At 45.4% G+C, this 27,500-nt stretch overlaps 1 protein-coding gene across 1 annotated transcript in view; it reads left to right on the forward strand.

The window, feature by feature from the left end:
• Positions 1–27,500, forward strand: part of SMOC2 (SPARC related modular calcium binding 2) — a 225,114-nt gene that overhangs the window by 43,323 nt on the left and 154,291 nt on the right. Inside the window, exon 2 of the mRNA XM_050787103.1 lies at positions 27,316–27,485. Coding sequence (XP_050643060.1) covers positions 27,316–27,485 — 170 coding nt within the window. The remainder of the gene's footprint in view (positions 1–27,315; positions 27,486–27,500) is intronic.

Consider the following 27,500-nt stretch of genomic DNA (forward strand, 5'->3'; position numbering starts at 1 on the left):
GGCATTTATTCCTGGAATGCAAGGACGAATCAATGTGTAAAAATCCATCAAAGTAATACATCATAGTAACAGAATAACAGGGTAAAAAACATGATCTCAAGAGATGAAGAAAGCTTTTGAGAAAACTAAACACACTTCCATGACTAAAAACTCTCAATAAACTCTGACTAGAAGGAAACTACCTCAACATAATAAAAACCATATATGGAAAAAAAAACATTGTAAACATTATATTAAATGGTGAAAGACCACAAGTTTTTTCCCTAAGATCGAGAGTAAGGCAAGGATTCCTGCTTTCACCACACTATTTAACATAGTACTGAAAGTTCTAGCTAAAACAATTAGGCAAGAAAAGTAAATACAAATTGGAAAGGAAGGCATACACATTGGAAAGGAAGAAGTAAAATTATCTCTGTTTGCAGATGATATGATTTTATGTGTTAAAAAACCCTAACAATGCTGTACAAAACAAACAAACAAACAAACAAAAAAACCAAGAAACTTGTTTTTTAACATTTATTGTTAGAACCAATAAATGAATTCAGAAAAGTATCAGGATATAGAATTAAAACACAAAAATCAATTGCATTTCTGTACACTAACAATAGACACTCTGAAAAGGAAATCATAAAAACAATTCTGTTCAAAGTAATATTAAAAAGTAAAATGCTTTGGAATAAACAAATAATGTGACTGACTTGTACAATAAAAATTATAAAACATTGCCAAAAGAAGTTGAAAAAGACATCAACAAATGGAAACACATCCCATATTCATGGATCGGTATTAGTACTGTTTATTTTTTTATATATATACTTTAAGTTCTAGGGTACATGTGCATAACATGCAGGTTTGCTACATATGTACATATGTGCCATGTTGGTGTGCTGTACCCATTAACTCATCATTTACATTAGGTATCTCTCCTAATGCTATGCCTCCCCCCTCCCCCAACCCCACGACAGGCCCCAATGTGTGATGTTCCCCTTCCTGTGTCCAAGTGTTCTCATTGTTCAGTTCCCACCTATGAGTGAGAATATGCAGTGTTTGTTTTTTTGTCCTTGTGATAGTTTGCTGAGAATAATGGTTTCCAGCTTCATTCATGTCCCTACAAAGGACATGAACTCATCCTTTTTTATGGCTGCATAGTATTCCGTGGTGTTTATGTGCCACATTTTCTTAATCCAGTCTATCATTGATGGACATTTGGGCTGGTTCCAAGTCTTTGCTATTGTGAATAATGCCACAATAAACATATGTGTGCATGTGTCTTTATAGCAGCATGATTTATAATCCTTTGGGTATATATACACTAATGGGATGGCTGGGTCAAATAGTATTTCTAGTTCTAGATCCTTGAAGAATCACCACACTGTCTTCCACAATGGTTGAACTAGTTTACAGTCCCACCAAGAGTGTAAAAGTGTTCCTATTTTTCCACTTCCTCTCCAGCACCTGTTGTTTCCTGACTTTTTAATGATCGCCATTCTAACTGCTGTGAGATGGTATCTTATTGTGGTTTTGATTTGCATTTCTCTAATGACCCGTGATGATGAGCATTTTTTCATGTTTCTGTTGGCTGCATAAATGCCTTCTTTTAAGAAGTATCTGTTCATATCCTTCGCCCACTTTTTGATGGGGTTGTTCATTTTTTTCCTGTAAATTTGTTTGAGTTCTTTGTAGATTCTAGATATTAGCCTTTTGTCAGATGAGTAGATTGCAAAAATTTTCTCCTATTCTGTAGGTTGCCTGTTCACTCTAATGGTAGTTTCTTTTGCTGTGCAGAAGCTCTTTAGTTTAATTAGATCTCATTTGTCAATTTTGGCTTTTGTTGCCATTGCTTTTGGTGTTTTAGACATGAAGTCCTTGCCTATGCCTATGTCCTGAAAGGTATTGCCTAGGTTTTCTTCTAGGATTTTTATGGTTTTATGTCTAACATTTAAGTCTTTAATCCATCTTGAATCAATTTTTGTATAAGGTGTAAGGAAGGGATCCAGTTTCAGCTTTCTACATATGGCTAGCCAGTTTTCCCAGCACTATTTATTAAATAGGGAATCCTTTCCCCATTTCTTGTTTTTGTCAGGTTTGTCAAAGATCAGATGGTTGTAGATGTGTGGTATTATTTCTGAGGGTTCTGTTCTGTTCCACTGGTCTATATCTCTGTTTTGGTACAGTATTGTTAAGGTGTCCATACTACTCAAAGACACATACAGATTTAACTCAATCCCTATCAAAATTCCAAAAACATTTTCTGTATAAATAGCAAAATTCATCCTAAAATTCATGTGGAATGTGAAGGGACACTGACTAGCCAAAATAATTTTTAAGAAGAACAAAACTGAGTACTCTCTCTTTGTGATTTGAAACTTCATTACAAAGCTACTGTAGTCAAACAGCATGATATTAGCCTAAAGACAGATGTAGAGATCAACAGAATAGAATAGAGAGCCCAGAAATAAATCATCACATCTATGGGCAAATGATTTTTGACAAGAGTTCCAAGGCCATTCATTGGAAAGAGGACAGTCTTTTCAACAAATGGTATGAGAAAACCGGATATCTACTTGCAAAAGAATGATTTTGGACCTTTACCTAACATCAGATACAAGAATGAACTCCAGGTGGATTAATGACCTAACGGTAGACCTAAAACTGTAAACCTCCTGGATGAAAGCCAAGGACAATAGCTTCATACCATGAGATTTGGCAGCGACTTTGCGGATATGATGTCAAAGGCACAGGCAACAAACGAAAAATGATACAATTTGGACTTTAAGACAAATTAAAACATTTGTGCATCAGAAGACACTATCAACACAGTACAAAGGCATCCATGGAATGAGAGAAAATATTTGCAAATCATATATCTGACAAGGGATAAATACCCGGAACATACAGAGAACTCTTAAAATTTAACAAATCAAAGAAGATACCTGATTTTTAACTTATGCGAAGGATTTGAATGGACATTTTTTTTTTTTAAAAAAAAGATATACAAGTAGCCACTAACGACATGAAAACATGCTCAGAAAACATGCTCAGCATCATGGAGATGCGCAGAAAAACTACAATGAGGTGCCAACCCACACTCATTATAATAGCTACTGTTTTAAAAACAGAAAATAACAAATGTTAGCAAGGATGTGGAGAAATCGAAACATTTGTGCATCTTTGGTGGTAATATGCAACAGTAAAGCTGCTGTGGAAAACAGTATGGTTGTCTCTCAAAGAAATAAAAATAGGATTACTGCATGATCCAGCAATTCCACTTCTGATTATGTACCCAATAGAGCTGAAAGCAGGTTCTCAAAGAGATATTTGTATACACATTTTTATAGCAGCACTATTTACAATAATTAAAACATGGAAGTAACCCAAGAGGCCACCAGCAGATGAATAGATAAATGAAATGTGGTGTATATACATAAAAGGGAATATTATCCATCCTTAAAATGAAGAAAAATAATCCCGACACAGGCAGCAACGTGGATGAACCTTGAGGACATGATGCCAAGTGATAGAAGCCAGTCACAAAAACGCAAACACTATGTGATTCCACTTATGGAAGCTACTTAAGAGTCAACAAAATCATAGAGACAAAGTAGAATCTGGTAGCCAGGGTCTGGGGAAGGGGAAATGCGGAGTGAGTGTTTGATGGGGACAGGGGTTGAGCTTAACAGGTTGGAAGTGGTTCTGGAGACAGATGGCGGTGACAGTTGTACAACATGGTGAATGTATTTAGTATCACTTAACTATGCACTTAAAGATAGTTAAGATGGTAAATTTTATGTTATATGTCTTTTACCATAATACAAATAATTGAAAAAAAAAAACAGTGAAACAGCATTTCTTATGCACTGGAATTAAAAAGTCAGAAAATAGCAAGTATTGACAAGGATGTGGAAAAACCCGCATATAGTTCGGAGAGAAATGTAAAATTGTTCAACTGCTTTGGAAAACAGTTTTCCAAAGTTTAATCAGAGTTCTCTCATGAACCAGTAATTCCTTTCCTAGGTGTATACCAAAAGAATTGAAAGCAAAAGTCCTCAAAAAACACATACATAAATGTTCATAGCAACGTTATTCATAGCAGCCAAAAGGTGGAATCAACCTGACTATTCATCAGCCAGTGAATGAATAAGTAAAATGTGGCCTATTCACACAATGGAATGTTATTTGACTATAAAAAGGAATGAAGTGTTGATACACACTACAACAAGGATGAACCTCAGAAACATTATACTGAAAGTAGTTAGTCACAAAAGACCTCATATCATGAGTCATTATATAAAATGCCCAGAATAGGCAAATCTATAGAGAAAGAAAGCAGATTAGTCATTTACTAGGGCTGAGGAGGTTGTGCAGAGATAGGGGTTGTGACTGCTAATAGCTGTGTTTTATTGGGGGGGGGGAGATGATGAAAATATTTTAATATCGATAGTGCTAATAGCATTGTGGAACTCTGTGAATAAACTTAAAACATCGAATTGTACAATTTGAATGGATGAATTCTATGATAGAGGAATTGTATCTCAATATGCATGGATTAGTAATAAATTTCTAAAGTCTCCCTGATAGGTTCCTATGACTTCATCAAATTCAAAAGTATTCCATCTAATAGATTTATTTTGTAATGTTATGAGCAATTCCAAACATTTAACTGAGTCACAGAAAATGACAAGAAATAGGGGCAAGGGTTATGCAACTCCTTCCTCTTCTGCTTCTGTTTTGCACCAGTATGTACCGTTCCTACGGCTCCTGTGTATGGTATCATAATAATTTATCTTCTCTACTTCTTACTGTGGGGACCATTTGTCTTAGTGTCCCTGGCTCAGCATGGTTTCTGGCTCACTTAATGTCAGTGGAACAAATATGAGTGAGTAAAGGAGTTACATAGATATATAACATTGTTCCTCAAATCACTGAATACAACATCTAGTGGCAGAACTGGAAAAGAAAATGCTAGATGTCTACATTCTCAAGGCAGCACTTTGTCCATCCAACAGCCTGGTAGATTGAGTACTCACATCGTTTCCTTCTCTGCACACTCTGCACTGCTTAATGGAAGCTTTTCACTCCAGCATTTGCAAAGGACCCACATATTTCCTGGTGCAATTGAATACAAGAGAGAAAAGAGAAATAAAAATTATGAAAGAACTGCACCGTGTCTTCTCTTTGCTACTTCTTCCCAAAAATTTGTAGTAAGCCATGCAGCAGAGATGGGAAGTTTGACTTGGCGTCTTCTCACACAGAAGAGAGCTGCTCTTTATCACATTAATTTTGGAGTTGGCTCCTATGGCTTCCTTCCCCAAGCCAGCAGTGGCTGTGAGCACATCCAAACTGACTGATTGACCAAAGGATCAGAACTTTTGGAGGCTGATGATATGAAAACCTATCTGGCTTATTCTGTTTGTTCATATTCTTTCGTGGTTCTATGGCATTTTACAATATATATATATATATATTTTAGTTCCAACTCTCTGCTATCCAAATCCGTGTCTTCTGACTTTTCATTACCAAGTAAAAGTCCAGGGTAAGACCTTAGCCTCCATAGGGTTGCCACTTCTTGGAAGAAAATCATAAACCAGCACATGAGTTATCTTACACCAAGGGCTGGGCAGCGTGCAGAGAGATGTACTCCATCCCCATCCCCTCACTCATTAGAAGGTCCTTTGCAACCTTTTGGTGTAACGATGTCTGGCCAGGGAACTGCAGATAATACAAGAATTAAGTGACACGGCCCTCGCTGGCCTCTGGGCTCCTCTCCCAGCCTCTCCTCTGCCCGGCGGCCACCTCAGCACTCAAACATCCCCCTGGTTCTTGTTGCTGGTTGCTCTGAAACCTTGGGTCCCAGACAAATCTTTTTCCCAGGCAAAGCTACACCTCCACAGGGCCCCTTAAAATTCTATTTTCCCCAGTGTTCTGATCTCAGCTGCAGATGAGGAAAGCTCCAACTTAAATGAACTTACAGTGGACAGGAGCGGCTGATATTTGGCTTATGAATTAGCTTGATTGACTACTACTCAGGGTGATGGGCAAGGCAGTCTTTATTTCCTTTATTTCAGAATATAAGAGATGCTATGCCAACAATATTTGGGAATTGCTACTGTATGGTGCATTTTAGTATTTATTGAGCTATCTCATGCACTGAAAATTATCATATGTAGGAAAGAATTAAATATTGACTTAATTAAAAAATTACCTTTTTTCTTTTTTTGAGAAGGATCTCACTCTGTTGCCCAGGTGCTGGAGTGCAGTGTGCAATGCAATCTTGACTCACTGCAACCTCCGTCTCCCAGATTCAAGCAATTCTTCTGCCTCAGCCTCCCAAGTAGCTAGGATTACAGGCACCCCACCACGCCTGGCTAATTTTTGTGTTTTTAGTAGAGACAGGGCTTCACCATGTTGGCCAGGGTGGTCTCAAACTCCTGACTTCAGGGCATCCACCCACCACAGCCTCCCAAAGTACTGGGATTATAGGCATGAGCCACTGTGCCTGGCCAAAAATTACCTTTGATTAAAAAACACACATGGCACACAATCTATACATCGATGTAGTTCTCCTTTAAAGTATTTTTTTTTTTTTGCAATTTACATGCATATTTTATATGTAAAGCAGTAAAATGCTATAATCATTCTGATTGGGGAATTTTATGTGCTAGCATAGTTTATTAGTAATGGTGATTTCCAGAGTAATATTTGAGGAGGGTGACCAGCAGTGTGTGCAGGATTTTACTGCTTTTCTCTCCTACTATAGAGCAAGGCGATACATCTGCAATAGTTCCTAGGGCTGCCATATCACAGCACCGCAAATGTGTAGCTTAAAACAACAGAAATTTATGCTTTCCCAGTTCGGGAGGCCAGCAGTCCAAAATCTGGGCGATTGCAGACCTGCACTCTGGGTAAAATCCCACTGGTCTCCTCCGGCTCCTGGTGTCTCCGGCACTCCTTGGCATTCCCAGCTTGCAGACGCAGCTGTCTGCTCCCACGGCCGCTTCCTGCCATGTCTTCACACTGTCTTCCCTCTCTTCCCTCTGTGCATGTCTGTGTCTGTTTTCTCTTCTTATGAGGGTGCCAGTTGCATGAGTTTGCTAAACCGCTGTAACAACGTACCCAAACTGGGTGGCTCAGACAGAAACTCACTCAGTTCTGGAGGTTGGAGGTGTGAGATTGGGTGTCACAGGGCAGCTCCTCCTGGGGCTGTGAAGAGCACCTGTTTCTGGCCTCTCCCCACTCCTGGCAATCTGTGGGGTGCATCCATGTGCTGAAAGCCAGGGCACTGTGGGTGGGAGGAGGTGTGGAAATCCTAGACTCCTGGACGTTTTCGCAGGAGGCAGATCAGGACCCAGGTTCTCAACCGAATCATCTGGGTCCCCTTGGATCACACTGTGTTTAGAGTGAAATATATTGAATCACCTGGGTCCCCTTGGATCACACTCTGTTTTAGAGTGAAATATATCAAATCATCTGGGTCCGTTTGGATCACACTGTGTTTTAGAGTGAAATATATCAGAGAGGAAGACAGAGACCCTCCGGCAACCATTCTTCCTTTGAAGGCCATGGTATTCTTGTGTCTCGTCAAGGCGCGCCACATACAAGGCATTGTCACACCAGGTGGGCTCCAGAGGGGACTTTTCACTGGGCAGATGACTCTCACTCACCCCCCGATGGCCTGCACGCCCACCCACCTTCAAGTTCACAGCGGCCACTCGGAAGCAAAGTGGTGTGCCGAGTGAGATTGCAGGATTTAGCCTTGGTGGGATCTTAGAAATCGCTCCATGCAAACCCCTAGGTTTATCAGTGGATTGAGGGGTAAAATTGAGGTTTTAAAAATGTCATGTGGACCCCTTGGGTGTTTTGAGACAGCAGGTCGGTGCACCCGCCGTGATGCCTGGGCTCAGGTCTCCCTGGAAGAACCTTGGCATCTCTTGGGATGTCTCCTGTCTTCAGCGCCCTCCATCCTGACCACATGCTCACTGTGGCTGAGTCTGGGCTGAGGCTGCATTTGTGATTTGGATTCCCGCTCAGCACTGAGTAGGGCAGCAGGTGGAGGTGAGCCCTCTGTTGCTGCTCAGGTATGCCCAGGCATGACTTCAGACACGGCAAGGCAGCTGCGGGGAGCAGGGGCGGCTGGTTTCTCTCATTAAAAGGTGACCCTGTAGGACTCTGGAGAGGTCATTCCTGATGGCAGGAAATATTTCTGCATCATCTTGTGCAAATCACTGCACATACTGCTCACGCCGGCCTTGCTCTCATGCACCTGAGTAATGCAGTGCTTTTGATCTCGGTCTTGTGGAAGCTGGAGAATTTGAATTGTGAGGATGCAAGAGACAGGTGATGCTGAACAGACATCAACTTTGTTTTTATTAAAATCACAAGTTAACTCTCGCGGATGTGAAATTTTGGATGCTAAGATAATGCGAAGATGTTAGTTTCCATAACATCCAAATTGTGGGATGAGAGTCAAGAAAAGAATTAGGAAAGGAGGTCTCCAAGACCTCATGGCAGTCTGAGAACTTTCTGGTGGCTGGCAGGTGAAGGCTGCTTGGTTTCATGGTGATGTCACCCATGGAGCATCTTTTAAAATAAGTATTTGGGATCAATTTAGCTGTAAGATCCTTGTGAGTAACTCCCACCAGTCAGCCAGAGCTTCCTGTGCATATTTAAACATCAAAAACATTTTTGATAATAACAATAAAATATTTAATAAAAATTTAAACCAAAACATTAATTTGCTACTCTATTGAAAATATCTGCATGAGCTGTGGGAATGTGTCTAATCTTGTCAGACACAGATACAGAAGAGCCATTGAGTTTACTTAATTGTGATTTTATTTTGTTATTTTTAAAGAGATTGCTTGTTGGCCATATTATAAGTTAAAATTAACCAGGAACCTTAACTACAGAAATTATAAACCCCATGGAGAGTAAACTGTGCTGTTCAACATCTGAAGTTCTCTCTGGAGTAAGTCTAGGTATTGCTAACTACGTTGAAATATTATTTTTAACCATTTTCAAGCCACCCACACATTCTCCCCCATTCTTCTTTTTGATAAACCTCATTTTCTCACTTTAGAAGGAAGTCTCCTAATACTGAATTTCTTTGAACATGGCTCAGTCTTACTGGTCTGCATCTGGCACTACTAATGTGCTTAATTAAACAAAATAATGTCTCCCCGATTTCTTATTCATGGAAGAGAAATTACAGGTTGTATCTGAAGGGAATATTTCTGTTGAAAGCAAAAATACAGGACTTTCCTGTCTAAATGAGAAAAGTCAGTTGTATTTAAAATGGAAGTTTCAGTTTGTCAAGCACATGAGAATACCGTTGGCTGGCCCCATCCTCTCCAAGATACAAAGCACACACGCACATGCATGATGGCCATTTTTAATCCACAAGACGTCCACCTACCTTTCCATAGCTTTCAGTTCACCTTCTATTTTCAAAGCAAGAACTATACAAACATGAAGGAAGCTCTGCCACCTCTCAGCTCGCTAGTCCTAGGCCAAGGGACAAATTCGCACAACAATGGGTTGATCAAATCTGACTAATCTCAACTTGACAGTCACAGGTGTCACTCAAAACCAACAACAGTCCAGTGCTGGGGTGAAAAAGTGTGGCGGAAAACATACACATGAGCATCTGTCACGAATTCCATAGTTATTACCACAAGATTAAATAAACAGCATTGCCGTGCGAGGCAGGTTTCTCTAAACTGACTTTTCTTTCAGTCTCAAGATGATGTGACCTATGAGGCTGCTGACATTTTGTCTCACAGGACAAAATGTGGACAGTGACCAGAGGCACTTACCTGTCCTGACACCCTCTCACCACCACAGAATAATTTTCACTCTGGGCAAGATGTTGCGTTTCTCTGGCTTTCAAATTGCCGTCTACGGAGTAAGGAAATGTGCCTTCTTTTCCTTGTGTGGTAGGTTTGTTAGGATCAAACGGGATCTGGGTTTCAGCATCACCCCATGACATCATAAGGCTGACTGTCCTTGAGCTCTCCATACACTGAAGGTAGCCTCAAAGGAAGAGTTCACAAATTTGAATGAAGACTAAATGGTTGGAATGTTTAGATATGCTCAAAAGTGATTTTTTTTTTTGGAGATAGAGTCTTACTCTGTCGCCCATGCTGGAGTGCGGTGGCAGGATCTCAGTTCACTGCAACCTCTGCCTCCTGGGTTCAAGCAATTCTCCTGTCTTAGCATCCTGAGTAGCTGGGACTACAGGCGCACACCACCACGCCTGGTTAATTTTTGTATTTTTAGTAGAGACGAGGTTTCACCATATTGGTCAGGCTGGTCTCGAACTCCTGATCTCAGGTGATCCACCCACCTCGGCCTCCCAAAGTGCTGATATTACAGGTGTGAGCTACCGCACCCGGCCTCCAAAGTGATTTATTTAAAGAACTGACTTGAACACTGATCTGCCTAAGTATGGATTTGTTAAAAACTTAATTCCTGTTCCTTCATAATCTTACCTTGTACAAGATCTTCTGCAGCTTTGCGTGGCGATGAAAGCAAATGTTTTGTGAATGATGTGTAGGTGGCAAAGTAGGTGACCAGTTTCCAGAGGCAAAGGAAAACTGTTACTGTTCAGAAAATGATGTTCAAAGTACAAAGGCCAAGGCATCTTCAGAATGGAAACCACTGTGATAAGATCTGGCTGTCTAAGAGTCTTGCAACTTAAAATTATATTAATTTGATATATTAGTATCAACATTTTAGGGATATTAAATCCTAGGTAGTTAAAATTAGCTTTTGACAAACAAGTTGACATTGTAGACCTGATTTTATTTTTCAAAAAAGTGTATAAATGCTAGTTTTTCTTTTCTTAGTTAAATGACAGAAAGCCAAGAAAATCAATTTCATCTGAATATTTATTTCCCCAGACATATGTAGTTTCTAACCGTCTTTATTGTTTCTATTTTAATTGGTTCTTGCTATTCAGTGTCTGCCAAGAATAACTTCCAGAGGAGTTGCTCTTCAAAAAACAAAATTAGATTCTATGTGGTAGCCACCTTTCATAAGTGTGTTTGGTAACCTTAAAATATTATGAGTGTGGGATCATTCCGATGCCATTGGAACGACCCTAAATTAAAGTCTTGTCTCTGTTTCCATCATAAACCTCATTGTTTTCTTGGTTTGACATTATTCCAGGCATATTGGTCCGAATCTTGGCAAGTGTATTAGATGGTTATTCCAGATGTTACTAAGAGCAGTTTTCCTTCTACACACTCTGAGTGCAAGCATTCTTTATGACATGGCAAAGTATTTGGTCTGGGCTCAGGTAGCTCAGTGGTAGGGCAGGCATGTGATAAGCTGGTCTCTTTAGGTTTTAGCAGACATGCACCTAATGCACACCCAACCAGCAAATGTGTGAAAAGAGTGGATACTTGGCCTCTCTTCTTCCTTCTCCTCATTTTCTGAATTTAACACCTAGATAGACTTTCTTGGCTTTAGCTGAAACACTTTACTAGGGTTAAAATGCCCATCAGAATCTTTTTGGATAAATGAACACACACAGAAAATGTTTTCTTCTATGCATTTTTGCAGCCATCAAGATAGGGAATCACTTCCTAAGTGCATTGAAAATGAGTGGGCAGTGCCCCTTGACTTACTCTGCTTAGAGCGTCACTGATTTCCTGGGAAGCCTAAGACTTGGAGGAGATGTGAATGGAGAAATGCAGCTCTCCTCACACTGGGGTTTTGCGATTCTTTCCCAAAGGGCTGGGAGTGAGAGTGAGCCCTGGGCTGGAGCAGCTGAAGGGCAAGGGAGGTGGCTGGGAAGGGCGGGCACCACTTTGCTCCCAGCTGCTGGGATGGAATCATAGCCTGGTCTAAGTGCACTGGGCCTGGGAGGCCTGGGATGGACCATCCTGGCGGAGGCCTCCCTCTGCCTGCAGTTCCGGGGGAACGGGGAACCTCCCTTGGGCCGGGGTGTGCTCACCTCACTCGGCCTTGCCCCTTCCCTCATGCTTGCATCCTCCAGGCCCCGCCCTGGCACCTTCCTGAAACCCGCAGGGAGCCTGCTCACACCATGACCCTTCTCAGAGGGTCTAAGGTAAGAGCAAAGCAGGGTGGGCTCAGGACACAGACACCTCCTGGCTCAGAGTGGTCCCGGGAAAGCCATGCTCCTGCGCCCTACGTGGGCTCCTGCAGACTGGGCTTTGTCTTGCTCTGAGTGAATCAGAAAGGAGGGACCTGCGTCCCAGGGAAAGGCTCCTTGTGGCCCAGGTGTAGGCCCCTCTGCGGGTCCAGCCCCCTCTAACCGAGGCAAAGCCCACCGTGGCAGGTGGATCTTCCTCACTTCTCTCTCTCGGCCACTGGCTGATGCCAGCCAGGGTGACCTTGTCCGCGGCTCCCAGTGCCCACTGCTGGGGTCGCTTCCAGAGCTCCAACATTTTCCTTGGAAACCTGAGTTTTTAATTCTCTTTGTCACATTTAATTGTTCTGTAAAATACAGATCGTAGATGTGGGATGCTGTGAGCAGCTCCTGAACAATAAATGAGTGTGTGTTTACTGTGGCGACAGCCCTGAAATTCGCAATGCCCGGGACGCGTTTGGTGAAACTTTAAAGAAAGCCCAGGTGACACTCCTAGGAAGCAGGGCTCCGCAAACCCCTCAGGCCTGCACCTGCCACCCCCACACTGCCTGCCCATTGGCTGCAGGACACAGGTGTGACCCGGGTCACAGGGCTCTGCTGGCTCACAGCTTCACCCCCCTGCGCGGTTCCCCATGGTGGCTTCACCCACTGACAGGGTTCACCGTGGGGGTTCCACCCCCCTGCGCGGTTCCCCATGGTGGCTTCACCCACTGACAGGGTTCACCGTGGGGGTTCCACCCCCCTGCGCGGTTCCCCATGGTGACTTCACCCACCTACAGGGTTCACCCTGGGGGCTCCACCCACCTGTGCAGCTCCCCATGGTGGCTTCACCCATTGGCACGGTTCACCCACCCACGCGGCTCGCCCTGCCCTCCTTGGCCTCCTCACTGATGAGCGGTCAGGGCCAGGCGGACCTGGGAGCTCACACCTTAAAGCCTATGGGTGCCCTGCGTGCATTTCCTCTCCCTCACCGCCTCCTTGCTCTTTTCTATTAATGTCTAAAATACCTTTGAAGTCCCTGGAAATCTTCGGTACTCCCTTCACAAAAGTCTCCAAGCTTCTCATCCTCCTGTAATTAAGGTGTTTCTATTTTCTCTATAATTAAGTGTGATTTTCAAGACACTTTTCTTAAGTTACTCTGCTTGGTATTCAGGATTGTTCGATTGGTCACAGAGCCAGGGAGCTTTTTTGTATTCATCTTGTTGCAACTGTTTGTTTCTTGGGCATTCTGTGGAAAACGCTGGGGTTTGGGAAGTCAGGGTGGGGAGTGCTTGCCCTGCCGTCCCTGTTTCTAGATAACATTGTCTGGAAGAGCTGTCTGCAGTGATGGAAATGATTTATGAGCTGCCTTGTCTGGGACAGCAGCCACTAGCACAGGAGGCCATGAGGACTCAACACATAGCAAATGAGTGGCTGGCTTCAGATTTTACTTTATTTTAGTTAATTTAAAGGTGAATAAAGGCTCATGGTTTGTGTGTTGGACTGTCCAAGCCTGGAGGAAGCCTACCCGTGCTGGGAGGTGACGGTGGAGTTGCAGATGGGACCAATTGCCTGTCGACCCAGCCCTCGAGTTCTGTCCCAAGAGCTCCTTTCTTTCTGAGAGGTTTCTTCCTCGGCCGGCACCTGGACAGGGCTGCGGTCCGAGAGGTGTCGGGTGAAGGACTGCAGGAGGCAGTGGCGAGGGCCCCCACCCTGGGGCCTCCTGAGCCCTCCCCTGCCCATCTCTGAGATTGCACTGTACACCTCAGCATGGGGACCCTTCTGAGTGGGGTGTGACGACGTTTCAGCTGTTCCATTTCAGAGGACTGTGGGGAGAATTCTCTTGGAAGGATTCCATGTCTGGGCTATCGCATAGAGTAAACAAAGGCTGTCAAAAATTCAAAGAATCTGTTTTAATGCATGACCCAAGGTGAGAGGGGAACGGGAGCCTGACCGGAGCCCCCACTGCCTCTCCTCCAGGCGAGGTGAAGATGCAGCCCCAGCAAGCGTGGGGAAGGCTGGGCAGAGGGCTAGAGGGGGCTCTGTGGGCCAGGCCCGGCCCCTTCCTCTCAAAGCCTGTGAATGTAAAGCTATGCTATGCAAGAGCCCTGGGGCTGCGGTCCTGGGGAAAGAAGGCCCAGCCCTGGCCCTGTGGTTAAAGGTCTTAGTTGGAGTGGAGGGCAGGGGCCTGGGCCCCAGGCCCGTGGCTGGGTTCTCCTTCCCTTGCAGAGGAGCCAGGTGACCGCTGGGAGCCTCAGCTCTTCGTGGTCGAATGAGGCGCCTGGGCTGGCATCTTCGTGTGTTCATGCGTGACCCTGTGAGCAGCTCCATTTAGCCTCCAGCCCTGACAACATCCCTTCCAAAGGGGATGGCCTCTGCACCTGCCCCCAGGTGTGGGCAAAGGGGATCCAGCTCTTTTGATTACAGAGAAAAGAATTCACCCTTCCTTTCACAGATATCTGTGGCCTTTGTGGCATGTGGTGGTGAATGCGGATGGTGGTGGGGGCCTTCTTGAGTGCCCTCTCTCCTCCAGGGACCCTCCTGTCCGCCTGGGCAATGAGCGTGCAGATCCCTCAGTGACAGGGGAAGCAGGTTCCCAGGAGTCCTGAATGGGAGCAAGAGGCCTCAATGGGAGCAAGAACATACCGTTCTCTGGACATGCACTGGACAAATGCTTGTTAGGAGCCCATGGTCTCGTCAGGAAAACCCGGCTCAGATGAAGCAAGAGACTAACTCGGTCTTCCGGTCATTCAGTCGTGGCCAGCATTGGCAGCTAAGCATTCTTAGTTTTGAGATCTCCCTACATCCATGTTTTGCCCCCCACAAAGCAAAATAAATGGACACAGAACTGTGATGATGGGGGCTGCTGAAGGGCTGTGGGTGACATTTAGAATAAAATGAGGTCTCACTGCCTTTAGATAGAGACACAGGGCTGGAGGCTGCCTGGACTTTATGCAGAGATCAGAGGCCCCTGACTTACATGCTGGATCACATTGTCACACTGACCTTTACACGCTGGGCCATTTTGTTGTGCTTGTACCCGTGGGACTGCACGGCTGCTGCCCATTCCTTTCACGGGGAACCGTTTCTCTTCACCAGGATGAGTGGGAGACAGGTGATCTGTGGAGCTGCCTCTCAGACATATTGTTTCCAGCAAGGATCTGCCTTTTATGTTTCCTATTTTAAATCCTTCAGTTATGCCTCTCAGTGGAAATGATTTCACCGAATAACACAGTCTCCACTGAGGTTTGGCGAAGAAACAAATTATCTGGTATCTCGGCGTTTGGATGCATTTCCCTGGCTTTCCAGGTTCCTCTCATATTCTCTAACATGTATTTTAGTGTAATTTGCTCTAAATGCTTTGAAATGAGCAAGAGCCTCAGAAAAGAAACTCTGGCTGAATGCCTTTGAAAATGTCATTTCATCAGCAAATGCGTTCGCTGTTCCAGGGAAACCTAAGGACAGAGAGGGAAAGAGTGGCTGTCTGTCGGGTACTTTAGCTGTTCCAGAAAATGTCAAGGCTCTCAGGGAATTTGTGAATTATATACTGTAATGAAAACAGAGCTAGTTCTTCAATAAAAGAGGTCGGGTCATTGGGGTTGTCTGTGTCATTGGAATGGTAGGGGAGCCGTTCTTTTCTGATCGCCCTTCCTGCTGCGGGCTGAGTGGTCAGAGAGCCGCAACATGTGACCGTGTTTTGTGAGGACTGCCAGGGCCCATAGCCTGTCTCATAGCTTGTCTACTACACATGGAAACCCTGGGTTCTCCCAGCCCTACGCGTCAGAGTCTGGGGGGACGGCAAGGGCTCATAGCCTGTCTACTATACACAGAAACCCTGGGTTCTCCCAGCCCTACGAGTCAGTCTCTCGGGGGACGGCCAGGGCCCATAGCCTGTCTAGCACACATGGAAACCCTGGGTTCTCCCAGCCCTACGAGTCAGTCTCTGGGGTGGAGATGGGAGTCCACTGCCTGGGAGACGGTGCTGCACGCTGCCACTGAGAGCCACTATGATTCCAGGTGCTGTTGGGCATGTGGAACCGCAGTGCAACTCATGCTTCATACTTATTTTCATGGTTGATTTGTACTTTTATTTTCAGACACTTCTCATTTAACCTCTGTAATCTTGTCACTGGCTAATCACTCTCCAGGTAGCATGTTTGCTTTTGCTGTCGGTAAAGGTTGGAGTTTATCTGCTCTTTTGTGAGTTGCAGCCCAGAGACCGATGAGCTATACATGAGCTCTGAAGTGTGCCGCAGGTGGGGCAGTGATGAGAGTCAGACCTTCAGGTTAGAAGTCAGATCTGTTTTTTCCCTGTACGTCTACAGCAGAGAAATCCAACTGTGTATCACCTCCCAAAGTTTTAACTGTCTTCTACATGTGAAGGAAGTAAGTTTATGTATTTCCATTGTGTATGTTTTTATGTTAATTGGAAACTACTCCTTTATATCCAGTTATCATGTAAGTTTTCCACTGGGAGCCCGTGAGGAGCTACACATTTCATTTTTTTAACCAGAACCAATAGGGGACTGTGGAGCAGACTGGGCCCTGGGGTCCCACGCTGACCAGCAGTGCAATCAGGAAGGAGTGAGTTAATTAATCACTCTGTTTCCACATTGTTATCTGCACAATTGGACTAATGATAGCATTTAATACAGAAGATGGTTAGGTTAAAGGTACTAATGCAGTAAAGTGTTTAGAACAATGCCTTGCCCAGGTGCTCAGTGTTCAAGCTGTGAGCAGGGAAAAAGGCTAACAGAGATGAAGTCCATGTCAGGTGCGGTGGCTCATGCCTGTAATCCCAGCACTTTGGGAGGCCAAGGCAAGTGGATCACCTGAGCTCAGGAGTTTGAGACCAGCCTGGGCAACATTGCAAAACCCTGTCTCTATCCAAAAATACAAAAATTAGCTGAGCGTGGTGGCACCTGTAGTGCAACAGCAACTCAGGAGGCTGAGACAAGAGAATCACTTGAACCCAGGAGGCAGAGGTTGCAGTGAGCCCAGATTGCCCCACTGCACTCGAGCCCAGGTGACAGAGTGAAATTCTGTCTCAAAAAAAAAAAAAAAAAAAAAAAAAAAAAAGAAAGAAAAAGAAAAGAGAGATGACATCCAAAGAGGGTAGAGCCAGAGAAGGGGAGACTGAAGTAGGAGGGAGGGAACTCTGAATGCTGGAGGTGTTTTGTACTTGGCGTTTGAGGGCCTCCTGTTGACTCGGGTGGAAGGACGGCGTTCACACGTGGCTCCCGACAGGGTCCCTCACGGAGGTGTTCCAGGGTCTCCGCATGGTCAGGCCCTGTGTTCTTGCACTCATTTTCTCGAACCCCTTCTCTCCGCCCTGCTACTTGCCCCGGTGATTCTGTAGGGACCCTGGGTGGCTACGCGGATGTGGCTCTGAAGACAACACTCTTCACTGAGCCTCTGCTGGCCAGACACTGCTGGACTCCGAGGCCATGTGGGTGCACAAGCGTCTCTGCCCCCGAGGAGGTACCGTCCGTGGGCTCAGGAGCACTGGACTTAGAGTCTGTGCCCGTGCATTCCGCGTCTACAAGGTTACTGCTTCACAGTGGCGGCTGAGGACGCACACGAGTGCTTCATACTCATCCAGGGGCGTCTTGATCCTCACCGAGACCCTGGATAAGAAGCATTTTTGTAGCTAGAGCAATGAGGATGGTTCCTGAGGCTGCATGAACCTCCTGGAAACACTTTTAAGTGACCAAAAGCATGACAAGACTCTCCGATAGAGCGGACATTGCTTACGAGAGGGCAAGTTCAGCTGTGTTAGTATTTCCTAGGGGATTTGCAGAATCTACCTTGTGCCTCTAGACACCTCTGACCCGTAAGAATTGTGGTAGGATGCTAAGCGTAATCTTTTGTTGTCGTTGCCAGAGATAATTATTGCATTAAGGTAACACCATCCTTATCATATCTTATTAGGAAGAATTTTAGAATAACAGAGTTCCTACTGAATCTCAATTAAACCTAGATTGGAACAATGAATAACCTAAGAGATTTCTTAAATTATCTCAAGGGGCAAAAATATCCATTTTCGTCATTGAAATTAACATGGATGTGGAGACAGGGAAAGACAATAAATAGAAAATAAATGTTTTGGAAAAGGAGAAGAGAGTTGCAGAGCAAGAAGTACAGTAAAGCATTGTCCGTCCCTCGCTGCGGGGCCAGGAATCTGCATTGTCCGTCCCTCGCTGTGGGGCCAGGAATCTGCATTGTCTGTTCTCACTGTGGGGCCAGGAACCTGCATTGTCCGTCCCTCGCTGTGGGGCCAGGAATCTGCATTGTCTGTTCTCACTGTGGGGCCAGGAACCTGCATTGTCCGTCCCTCGCTGTGGGGCCAGGAATCTGCATTGTCTGTTCTCACTGTGGGGCCAGGAACCTGCATTGTCCGTCTCTCACTGTGGGGCCAGGAACCTGCATTGTCCGTCCCTCGCTGTGGGGCCCGGAACCTGAAGCCCACCCTGCAGAGCGTGAGGTGGGGGAAGATGGAACCAAGAGCTCTAGGAAATCCTGGGTCAGGGGACCAAAAGCCAGTAAACCGTTGGTAAATACACTTATAAAAAGTTGCAGGTCTACTAAAAAAAAAAACAAAGGCAGCGTGGTAAACAGAGAGAGAAACAACCACGGCCTCAGGTCTCCTGCTTTCCTCTGGGATCTCCGTACTCAACAATGTCACCCGGGGGTGGCTGGGATTCAGCCTCGCTTGGTTGTGTGTGCATCCTGAGAGGCCCGTCTTGGTTCCCCACAGAAGGTGGAAGTGTCTCCAGGTGTCTGGTCCTGAGAGGGGCTGCCTCACCCTGGCCACGTCCTCCTGCACATCCCTCGGGTCTTCCCGCTGGCTGCAGATACCTGGCTCTGGCAGCTCCGTTGCAGGGCTAAGCCCTCGCCTTCTTTCCTGCACCTGCCTCCATCTTTCCCAGGCTGCCTGGAGAAACCTGCTCTCTCTTCTTGAACTTCTAATTTAGTTCCCTTTTTACTGCACACTTCTCATTTTCTCTTTGAAAATGATCACCAGCAGGAGGATCCCTTAGTGCTCACACACCAGAGTTGAAATGGCAAACATACCCTATATTCATTTAAATGGTAAATAAGCAGGACCTCTGCTCCAGGGCCTTCTTGCAAACAACATCTTCGTATCTTTTCCAAACACTTTCTCGTGCACTGTCACATTTTGTTTTCACAATCATCTTTATGAAACAGTCATCATCGTTATCACCTCCCCTGGACAGGTGAAGAAACCAGAGCTCACATGGCTCCATACATGTCCCTGGTCACTTTGCTCTTCTACCCTCACCAAGGTCAGCTTGTTCCCTTCGACCACAGAGCCTTGTCAGTGTGATGCCCTCCATGCCCTGCATCTGCCCACAGTTACCTTCTGCATATGTATTGGGTTTGTAGCTGTAATCTGGTCATGCAGATTAAAACAAATTCATCCCATTCAATCGTTTGCTCTTGGTTTTTAAAGTCCTGTGGGTACCCAATAAATAGAACAAAAAGGCAAAAGGGGGTCAGGAGTGCTGATGGGACCTGCATTATCACCACTGTCCTTACTCTCTGAGTGATTTCACTCAGACTCTTAAACTTACTAAGACAAGCTGCCTTCGAAAAGCTGATGCCCAGTGTCTCTGATTCACACCTCACTTACTTTTCAATTTAATTTAATTTATTGAATTAAAATGAATTTAATTTTGAGAGGGAGTCTTGCTCTGTTGCCCAGGCTGGAGTGCAGTGACACAATCTCGGCTCGCTGCAACCTCCGCCTCCTGGGTTCAAGTGATTGTTCTGCCTCAGCCTCCTGAGTTGCTGGGATTATAAGTGTGTGCCACCACGACTGGCTAATTTTTTGTATTTTTAGTAGAGATGGGGTTTCATTGTGTTAGCCAGGATGGTCTCAATCTCCTGACCTCGTGATCCGCCTGCCTTGGCCTCCCAAAGTGTTGGGATTACAGGTGTGAGCCACAGCACCCAGTCTATTTTTTTTTTTTTTTTTTTGAGACAAAATCTCACTCTTGTTGCCCAGGCTGGAGTGCAGTGGTACAATCTCTGCTCACTGCAACCTCTGCCTCCTGGGTTCAAGTGATTCTCCTGCCTCAGCCTTCCATGTGACTGGATTACAGGCACCCACCACCATGCCCAACTAATTTTGGTATTTTTAATATAGATGAGCTTTTACCATGTTGGCCAGGCTGGTCTTGAACTCCTGACCTCAGGTGATTTGCCTGCCTCGGCCTCCCAAAGTGCTGGGATTACAGGTATGAGCCACCATGCCTGCCCACCTTGCTTGTTTTCTAAACAAGCAGAGAGCACTTACGTCACATCTCCACAGTGAGCTCCTCCTGGTGAGTCTCCGTGCTCCTGGAAGGCACCTCCGTCAGCAGGGCTGTGCTGAGGCTGGGAAGCAAATGCCCTCCCCACATGCTGGTTTTCTTCACGGTCCTCGTCCACATGTGGGAGAGCTTGTTATTTTATCCTCACAGCTACCTCAAAGGTGACAAAGTATTATTACTCTTATTTTCAGATTAGCAAATCGAGTCTCAGAGATTGCACAGGTGGAAAAATGCAGAACCAGCATTAACTCTCCCCTGTTGGTGCAGAGCCCAGTGGCACCACCAGATTGTGCTAGGAACGTGATGCCCTCTCAGTGTCCCACAGAGGCTGCAGCGGCCAGAATCCAATGTTGATGCCCCCACACTGAGCGTCTGTGACTCAGTCTGGTGCATCAGGGAGGATCAAAAAACCGCACCACAAAATTGGTGAGATCCTGTGCAGAGTTTGTTCGTTGGCCACATCTGTGTCGTGGTGAGGACAGCACACTCCTCAGAATCCTCTGCCGGAGGGAGGAGCCCAGCACCTCTTCGTTTTCTGTTTGAACCTTGGTCTCCTCAGGTCCTCAGGCGAGGCCAGCGCATTGATTTGAGAGGCACTGACCACCACGATGACACACGAGGCCTGCTTTCAGTGGCGTCCTTTCCGATTTCTTCCTACTGCTGGCCTTGACAATCCACGCGTATGGATTTGCCCTGGGATGCCAGCTCACACGGCTTCTCATCCAGCTTCTCTGGGTTCCTTAGATCAGCAGCCCCAACCTTTCTGGCATGAGGGACGTTCAGCAATTTTTCCATGAACCGGTGGGTGGGGAATGGTTTCCGGATGATTCAAGTGTGTTACATTTATTGTGCACTTTATTCCTATTGTTACATTGTAATATATAATGAAATAATGATGCTACTCATCATAATGTAAAATCAGTGGTAACCCTGAGCTTGTTTTCTAGCAACTAGATGGTCCCATCCGGGGGAGATGGGAGACAGTGAGAAATCATCAGGCATTAGATTCTCATAAGGACCGGCAACCTAAGACCCCTCACATGCGCAGTTCACAATACGGTTCACGCTGCTATGAGAATCTAATGGCACTGCTGATCTGACAGGAGGTGGAGCTCAGGGGGTAATGTGAGTGATGGGGAGTGGCTGTAAATACAGATGAATACAGGGTTGGGGACCTCTGCCTTAGATCATCTTTTAGGAAGCAGCAGATATCCCCCCAAATCGGCTTTGACCGATCTTCCCTCTGAGCCACTCAGGCACCTGTGTTCTTCTTTATACAGCATGGTCATCATTTGTAGATGTACATTTCTGCCTTCTGGATTTTCAGCTTCATGAGGGCAGGTGCTTCTTCAAAATCCCATCCTCCGGTAGAATGCCTTTTACAGAGAGGGGTCACTTAATAACTATTTAGTATGCTCCGTTCAAGCTGGGTCTGACTTTTGAGCTAACTGGAAACATGAGGCTTTATTCTGAAAGACTGGGAGCAAGAAGGCGAAGACAATAAAATACTGAAGTTAAGGGTTTCTAAAATACATTTAAAGTGGTGCAACTAACTTCCACAGATGCCAGATGAATGAGTGAATGGAATGTCCATCTCTCAGATGCCAGATGAATGAGTGAATGAAATGTCCGTCTCTCAGATGCCAGATCTCTCAGATGCCAGATGAATGAGTGAATGAAATGTCTGTCGTTCAGATGCTGGATGAATGAGTGAATGAAATGTCCATCTCTCAGATACTGGATGAATGAGTGAATGGAATGTCCGTCTCTCGGATGCTGGATGAATGAGTGAATGAAATGTCCATCTCTCAGATACTGGATGAATGAGTGAATGAAATGTCCGTCTCTCAGATGCTGGATGAATGAGTGAATGAAATGTCCATCTCTCGGATACTGGATGAATGAGTGAATGAAATGTCCGTCTCTCGGATGCTGGATGAATGAGTGAATGGAATGTCCGTCTCTCAGATGCTGGATGAATGAGTGAATGAAATGTCCGTCTCTCAGATGCCAGATCTCTCAGATGCCAGATGAATGAGTGAATGAAATGTCTGTCGCTCAGATACTGGATGAATGAGTGAATGAAATGTCCGTCTCTCAGATACTGGATGAATGAGTGAATGAAATGTCCGTCTCTTGGATGCTGGATGAATGAGTGAATGAAATGTCCATCTCTCAGATACTGGATGAATGAGTGAATGAAATGTCCGGCTCTCAGATGCTGGATGAATGAGTGAATGAAATGTCCATCTCTCGGATGCTGGATGAATGAGTGAATGGAATGTCCATCTCTCGGATGCTGGATGAATGAGTGAATGGAATGTCCGTCTCTCGGATACTGGATGAATGAGTGAATGAAATGTCCATCTCTCAGATACTGGATGAATGAGTGAATGAAATGTCCGGCTCTCAGATGCTGGATGAATGAGTGAATGAAATGTCCATCTCTCGGATGCTGGATGAATGAGTGAATGGAATGTCTGTCTCTCGGATACTGGATGAATGAGTGAATGGAATGTCCGTCTCTCAGATGCTGGATGAATGAGTGAATGGAATGTCCGGCTCTCGGATACTGGATGAATGAGTGAATGGAATGTCCATCTCTGGGAGAAAATGTCCCATGGAGAGTTGTGTTTTCCTTTTATATTTAAGCTTCGCATTTCGGGCTCTGAAACGGGATTTCCATATTTGCATGGAAGATTTAGGTTCTCTGTTCTAAAAGAGTAGGACCCTGTTTTCTGCACCTGAGAAAGTCCAGGCTTTAAAATGGAGAAATGATTCTTTAAAGCAGGCTTGAGTCTGTAACCACTCTCCCACCTGTCCCCAGTGACTTTCAGAATTGTGCAGGCTCTCCAGGCACTGGGCTTTGTTGCCAGCGCTGTCCTGTCTTCTGTTCAATCTCATTTCTTCCTGTGTGCACCTCCCATTAAGAGAAAGCAAACACGTGGACACCATTTATTTTCTCTTGGCCTGTTATTTAGAAAGTGTGTGCTTTTGAGATTTTTTTTTTTTTTTGAGACAAGGTCTCACTTGCCCAGGCTGGAGTGCACTGGTGCACAGTCATAGCTCTCTGCAACCTCCAATTCCCCAGGCTCAGGTGATCCTCCCACCTCAGACTCCTAAGTAGCTGGGTCCACAGGTGCACATTTATTGTGCACTTTATTTTATTACACCACCACACCTGGCTAATTTCCCCCCACGCCTGATACAGACAGAGTCTTACTGTGTGGCCCAGGCTGGTCTCAAATCCCTGGCCTCAGCAGATCCTCCTGCTTTGGCCTCCCAAAGCTCTGGGATTATAGGTGTGAGCCACTGCGCCTGGCCTTGCAAATCTTACAGCTACAGAATTATGTATTTCAGAGGCAAAACTTCCTTAATGTCTTCTCATGCCATGCATTATCTCATATAGTCAGAGAAGTATTTAATCAATATTATAAGGAGAAATTTTAAATATGTTAATATTTGAAGAGTGCTTTTACCTGTTTTGTAAATGTTTTTTTGTTTTAATCTTTTTCTTCTGGCCCAAACCCAGTAATTTATTAAGAAGAAGCATAGACCATGACTTTAACCCATTGAATCTGTCTGACTGGTTTTCTAATGTGTGAGCTACTTGGTATCCACAAAGACACTTCGTGTGCCCTTCCCTCCCCCCACCCTTACACCTGGGCTCCTTGCACCTGTGCAAATAGCACTGCTTCGTGGAAATCAAAAGAAATAAAAAACCCCTGCAATTCTGAGTTTTTTTTTTAAAATAAAGTCACTCGATGTCCAATTGATTGCATTCTAAATTTAGCAAAGTACTTTTTATCTCGAATTAGTTTTAAGACTCTCAACCGAGTTATTTTAACACATAGTGAATTCTTTGGAATAGGAATTTTTATTTTTCTTGAATGGGCTGTTTGTTAATGAACACAACTTAGTTAAAAGCTTATTTTCTTACCTGCACTGTCTCCTGTGAAATTTAATTGCTATTAAACAGGAAGTAGGGGAGAAACATACACATAACCTGTGTGTTCTCTTATTCCTGAGAAATCATACTTCCATTGTTCTGCACCAGTAAATTATCAAGAATTATGGTCAAATTCCAAATGCCTGGATGCTGGCCTCTTTTATATGAGAAAAAATGTCGAGGCTGTCTCTTTTCCTTTAGAGAAAATGATAATTACAGCATCTTCCTAAGTCCTCAGCATCTCCTCACTTAGGGGTTCAGGAAATACATAGAGACCACCCCTTAAACATAAAAATTAACAGGATTTAGGTTATTCCATCTTTTCCTCTACAGTAGAAGACAGCTATGAATAGGGCGGGCCCCTGTGTTTGAAACGAAGGCACCTGGGGGCTCCTCCGAACACACGGCAGGTTCACGTTTTCTTTCTGGTTTTCCCCCCTTTCTTGGGTACAAAGCTGCGCTGCTCCGGCCAGCTGTGTGCTGCGAGAACGAGGCTGCCGAGATCCTCAAGTGCTGGGGGGCGAGGAATGACTCCGAAGCATTTTATAAGATCCAGGCAGCATCTCAGCGGGTGGAGGAACTTCCCAAGGCACAGCACCCGAAGGCCATGTCTCCCAGGAGCCGCCTGCCCCGGGGCGCCCCCCACCGCTGGAAGAGCTTGGGCAGTGCGTGTTGGTGAAGTGAAAAACGTGGCTGAGACTCATCCGTGGCAGAATTCAACTGAATGTATTTGTGTGCCGGCTCTGCCCTCTTTAAGTAAAGCACACAATTTTGCAATACCCTGAAAGGCAATGATCTGTTTTCACTCGCCTCTTAGCTAAAACAAACCTGAATCATTTTCAGCAGGTGAGCTTATTCTCAGGAAAATTAGGGCACGCTGTTTGAAACGGAACAAACGTGAAAAATAGCTCACTCTGAGATGGCAAAGGCCCGCCACCTCGGGTGCTGCTCACCTGTCCCTTGGCTCCAGCCTTCATCCCCAAATCTGGGCAAGGCCACTGCCAAGTAGCTTTGTGAGCTCCAAAACACACAGGCTCACCTGTTCTTAGCCACACCTGCCGCTGTCACAGTCCTTAGGTCGGGAGCTTTGAGGACCCTGCCTGGATTTCTGGTGAGGTCTGGGGCTCCCCAGGGCCATCCGGCCCCTACAGCATCTTGTGTGCCCTCCCTGGCTTTGAGTCCAGCTTCGGCTTTTGGCTAATCTCTATTTTTAGGGTTTTTTTTTAAATCACTGTGAAGGTTTAAAAAAATTGTATGTGTAACATTGGGCAAATTATTTAAAGTTGATAAATTTTCATTCAGGAAATCACAGGTTATGATTCCTTCCACTGCCCATCAAGGTCACCGTAGTTCCTGCAAAGTTTGGGTCAAGATTTATCTTCAAGATAGCACAGCACAGTTTTAAAAGAACTGAGACTTAACCCACAGTGGTGCTGACAGCTCTATGTGACAATAATATACAAGTGAGTGTAATTTCCACGGCCAGCCTTGCCGAGTTAGCTCCACTGACACAGCCCGCCTGGCGATCCACGGCACCGAGGGTTACCATGCTGATTAGCTGGGCAAAGCTAACCTTTAAACAGAGCCAGCTGAGATGCAGACTTCAAGTCAGAAAGTTTCTTAGCTTCTCAAGGAATGCACCATCCTGAGTTGGTGAATTTCTTTTTCCTCTCTCACTGGTAAAGGAGCATGCTGATGAGGGCCCCCCAGCTTCTGCTGAACCTCAACCCTATCTTCCCGCTGCTCAAACTGGAAGAGGGATTGGAGCAGCACTCTCTTTATCCCCACCAATATCGCTGGACGAACAATGCCACATAGCCCCGCTCACGTGCACACCACACCCAGAGGGCCATGTACTACCGTAGCCTATGTTCTGCCAGCCACAGCTCTGCACGCTTCTTTCTTTCTTCTAGTTAATGTATTGTCTCTGTTCTGAATCAGGGAAAACACCCCCTGGGGCAGGTGATAGTCTGGGGACCAAAGGCCTCTGACAATCCCGTTTGTCCTGGAACACAGACGCTTCCTCAGGGTCACCTTGAGCTTCCCCTTGGTGTCTGGTGTTTCGTCTGGCTGATGGAGGCCCGGACAGGACTAGTGGCCGGTCAGGAAGTGGCAGGACACTGATGACTTGTCCAAGGAAAACACGCGGGGCCAGCACGCCCAGATCAGAGGCTTCCCTGGGGTCCGGCGAGCTCTGAAGCGTGTGTCAGGCTGTAAAAGAGCAGGAGGGAGATCAGGGGCCTGGAGCTGCCGTGGGAACTGCAGGGCACACATGGCCATTAGGCGATGTCTGTGCCCTGCAGAGAGTGTTCCTGTGCCTTAGGCATTTTCAGAGAAATACACAAGCTTCCTCTGGGCCATGAGGTCACTCATTCATTCAACAAACATTTATTCAAAGAACAATAGTCCAAGTGAATGCAACCTAGTCCAGTTGAATGTAGAGTTCATCTGTATTTGGAGAATGTAGACGAAACTGTGTGGCACCATTTAAATCAGGAAGGATTCCCTCCCAGTTCCAGACAGTGGACATTCCTGATACTTGTCACTTCCAGAAGAATGGTAATAATGTGGTGAATGTGGAGGCAAATTCGTCAGTGAATTCACAAATTAAAAGGAAAACATTGCTACTCAGACTTTTAGGGGTGAGTCAGGCACACGTGCATCCCCTTCAAAGACCAACGATTCACATGTTGTTCTGTGTCAGACGGCCGATGTTGATATAGAGAACGTCCAAGTTAGCTAGGCTTTTGAAACAGATAATGGCTAAAATGTTCAGACGTGCCCGTGATGCTTCTGGTAGGGGTGAGAACCGGGGGTGCATTTTTCCTCAAGCTTTTATTCCTTGACCGTGAAGTGGCCTGGGGCAGCCTTCTGTTTTCTGCTGCTCTGAAGTAAATGTGTCTTTAAATTTGTCTGGCTTCTTTTTTTTCTCCTTTAAGTTTTTGAGAGTCGATCAAGATAAAGACAAGGATTGTAGCTTGGACTGTGCGGGTTCGCCTCAGAAACCTCTCTGTGCATCTGACGGAAGGACCTTCCTTTCCCGCTGTGAATTTCAACGTGCTAAGTGCAAAGACCCCCAGCTGGAGATTGCGTATCGAGAAAACTGCAAACGGGTGAGCTACTG

Source organism: Macaca thibetana, chromosome 4, assembly GCF_024542745.1.
Source record: "Macaca thibetana thibetana isolate TM-01 chromosome 4, ASM2454274v1, whole genome shotgun sequence".
NCBI classification, from domain to species: Eukaryota; Metazoa; Chordata; class Mammalia; order Primates; family Cercopithecidae; genus Macaca; species Macaca thibetana.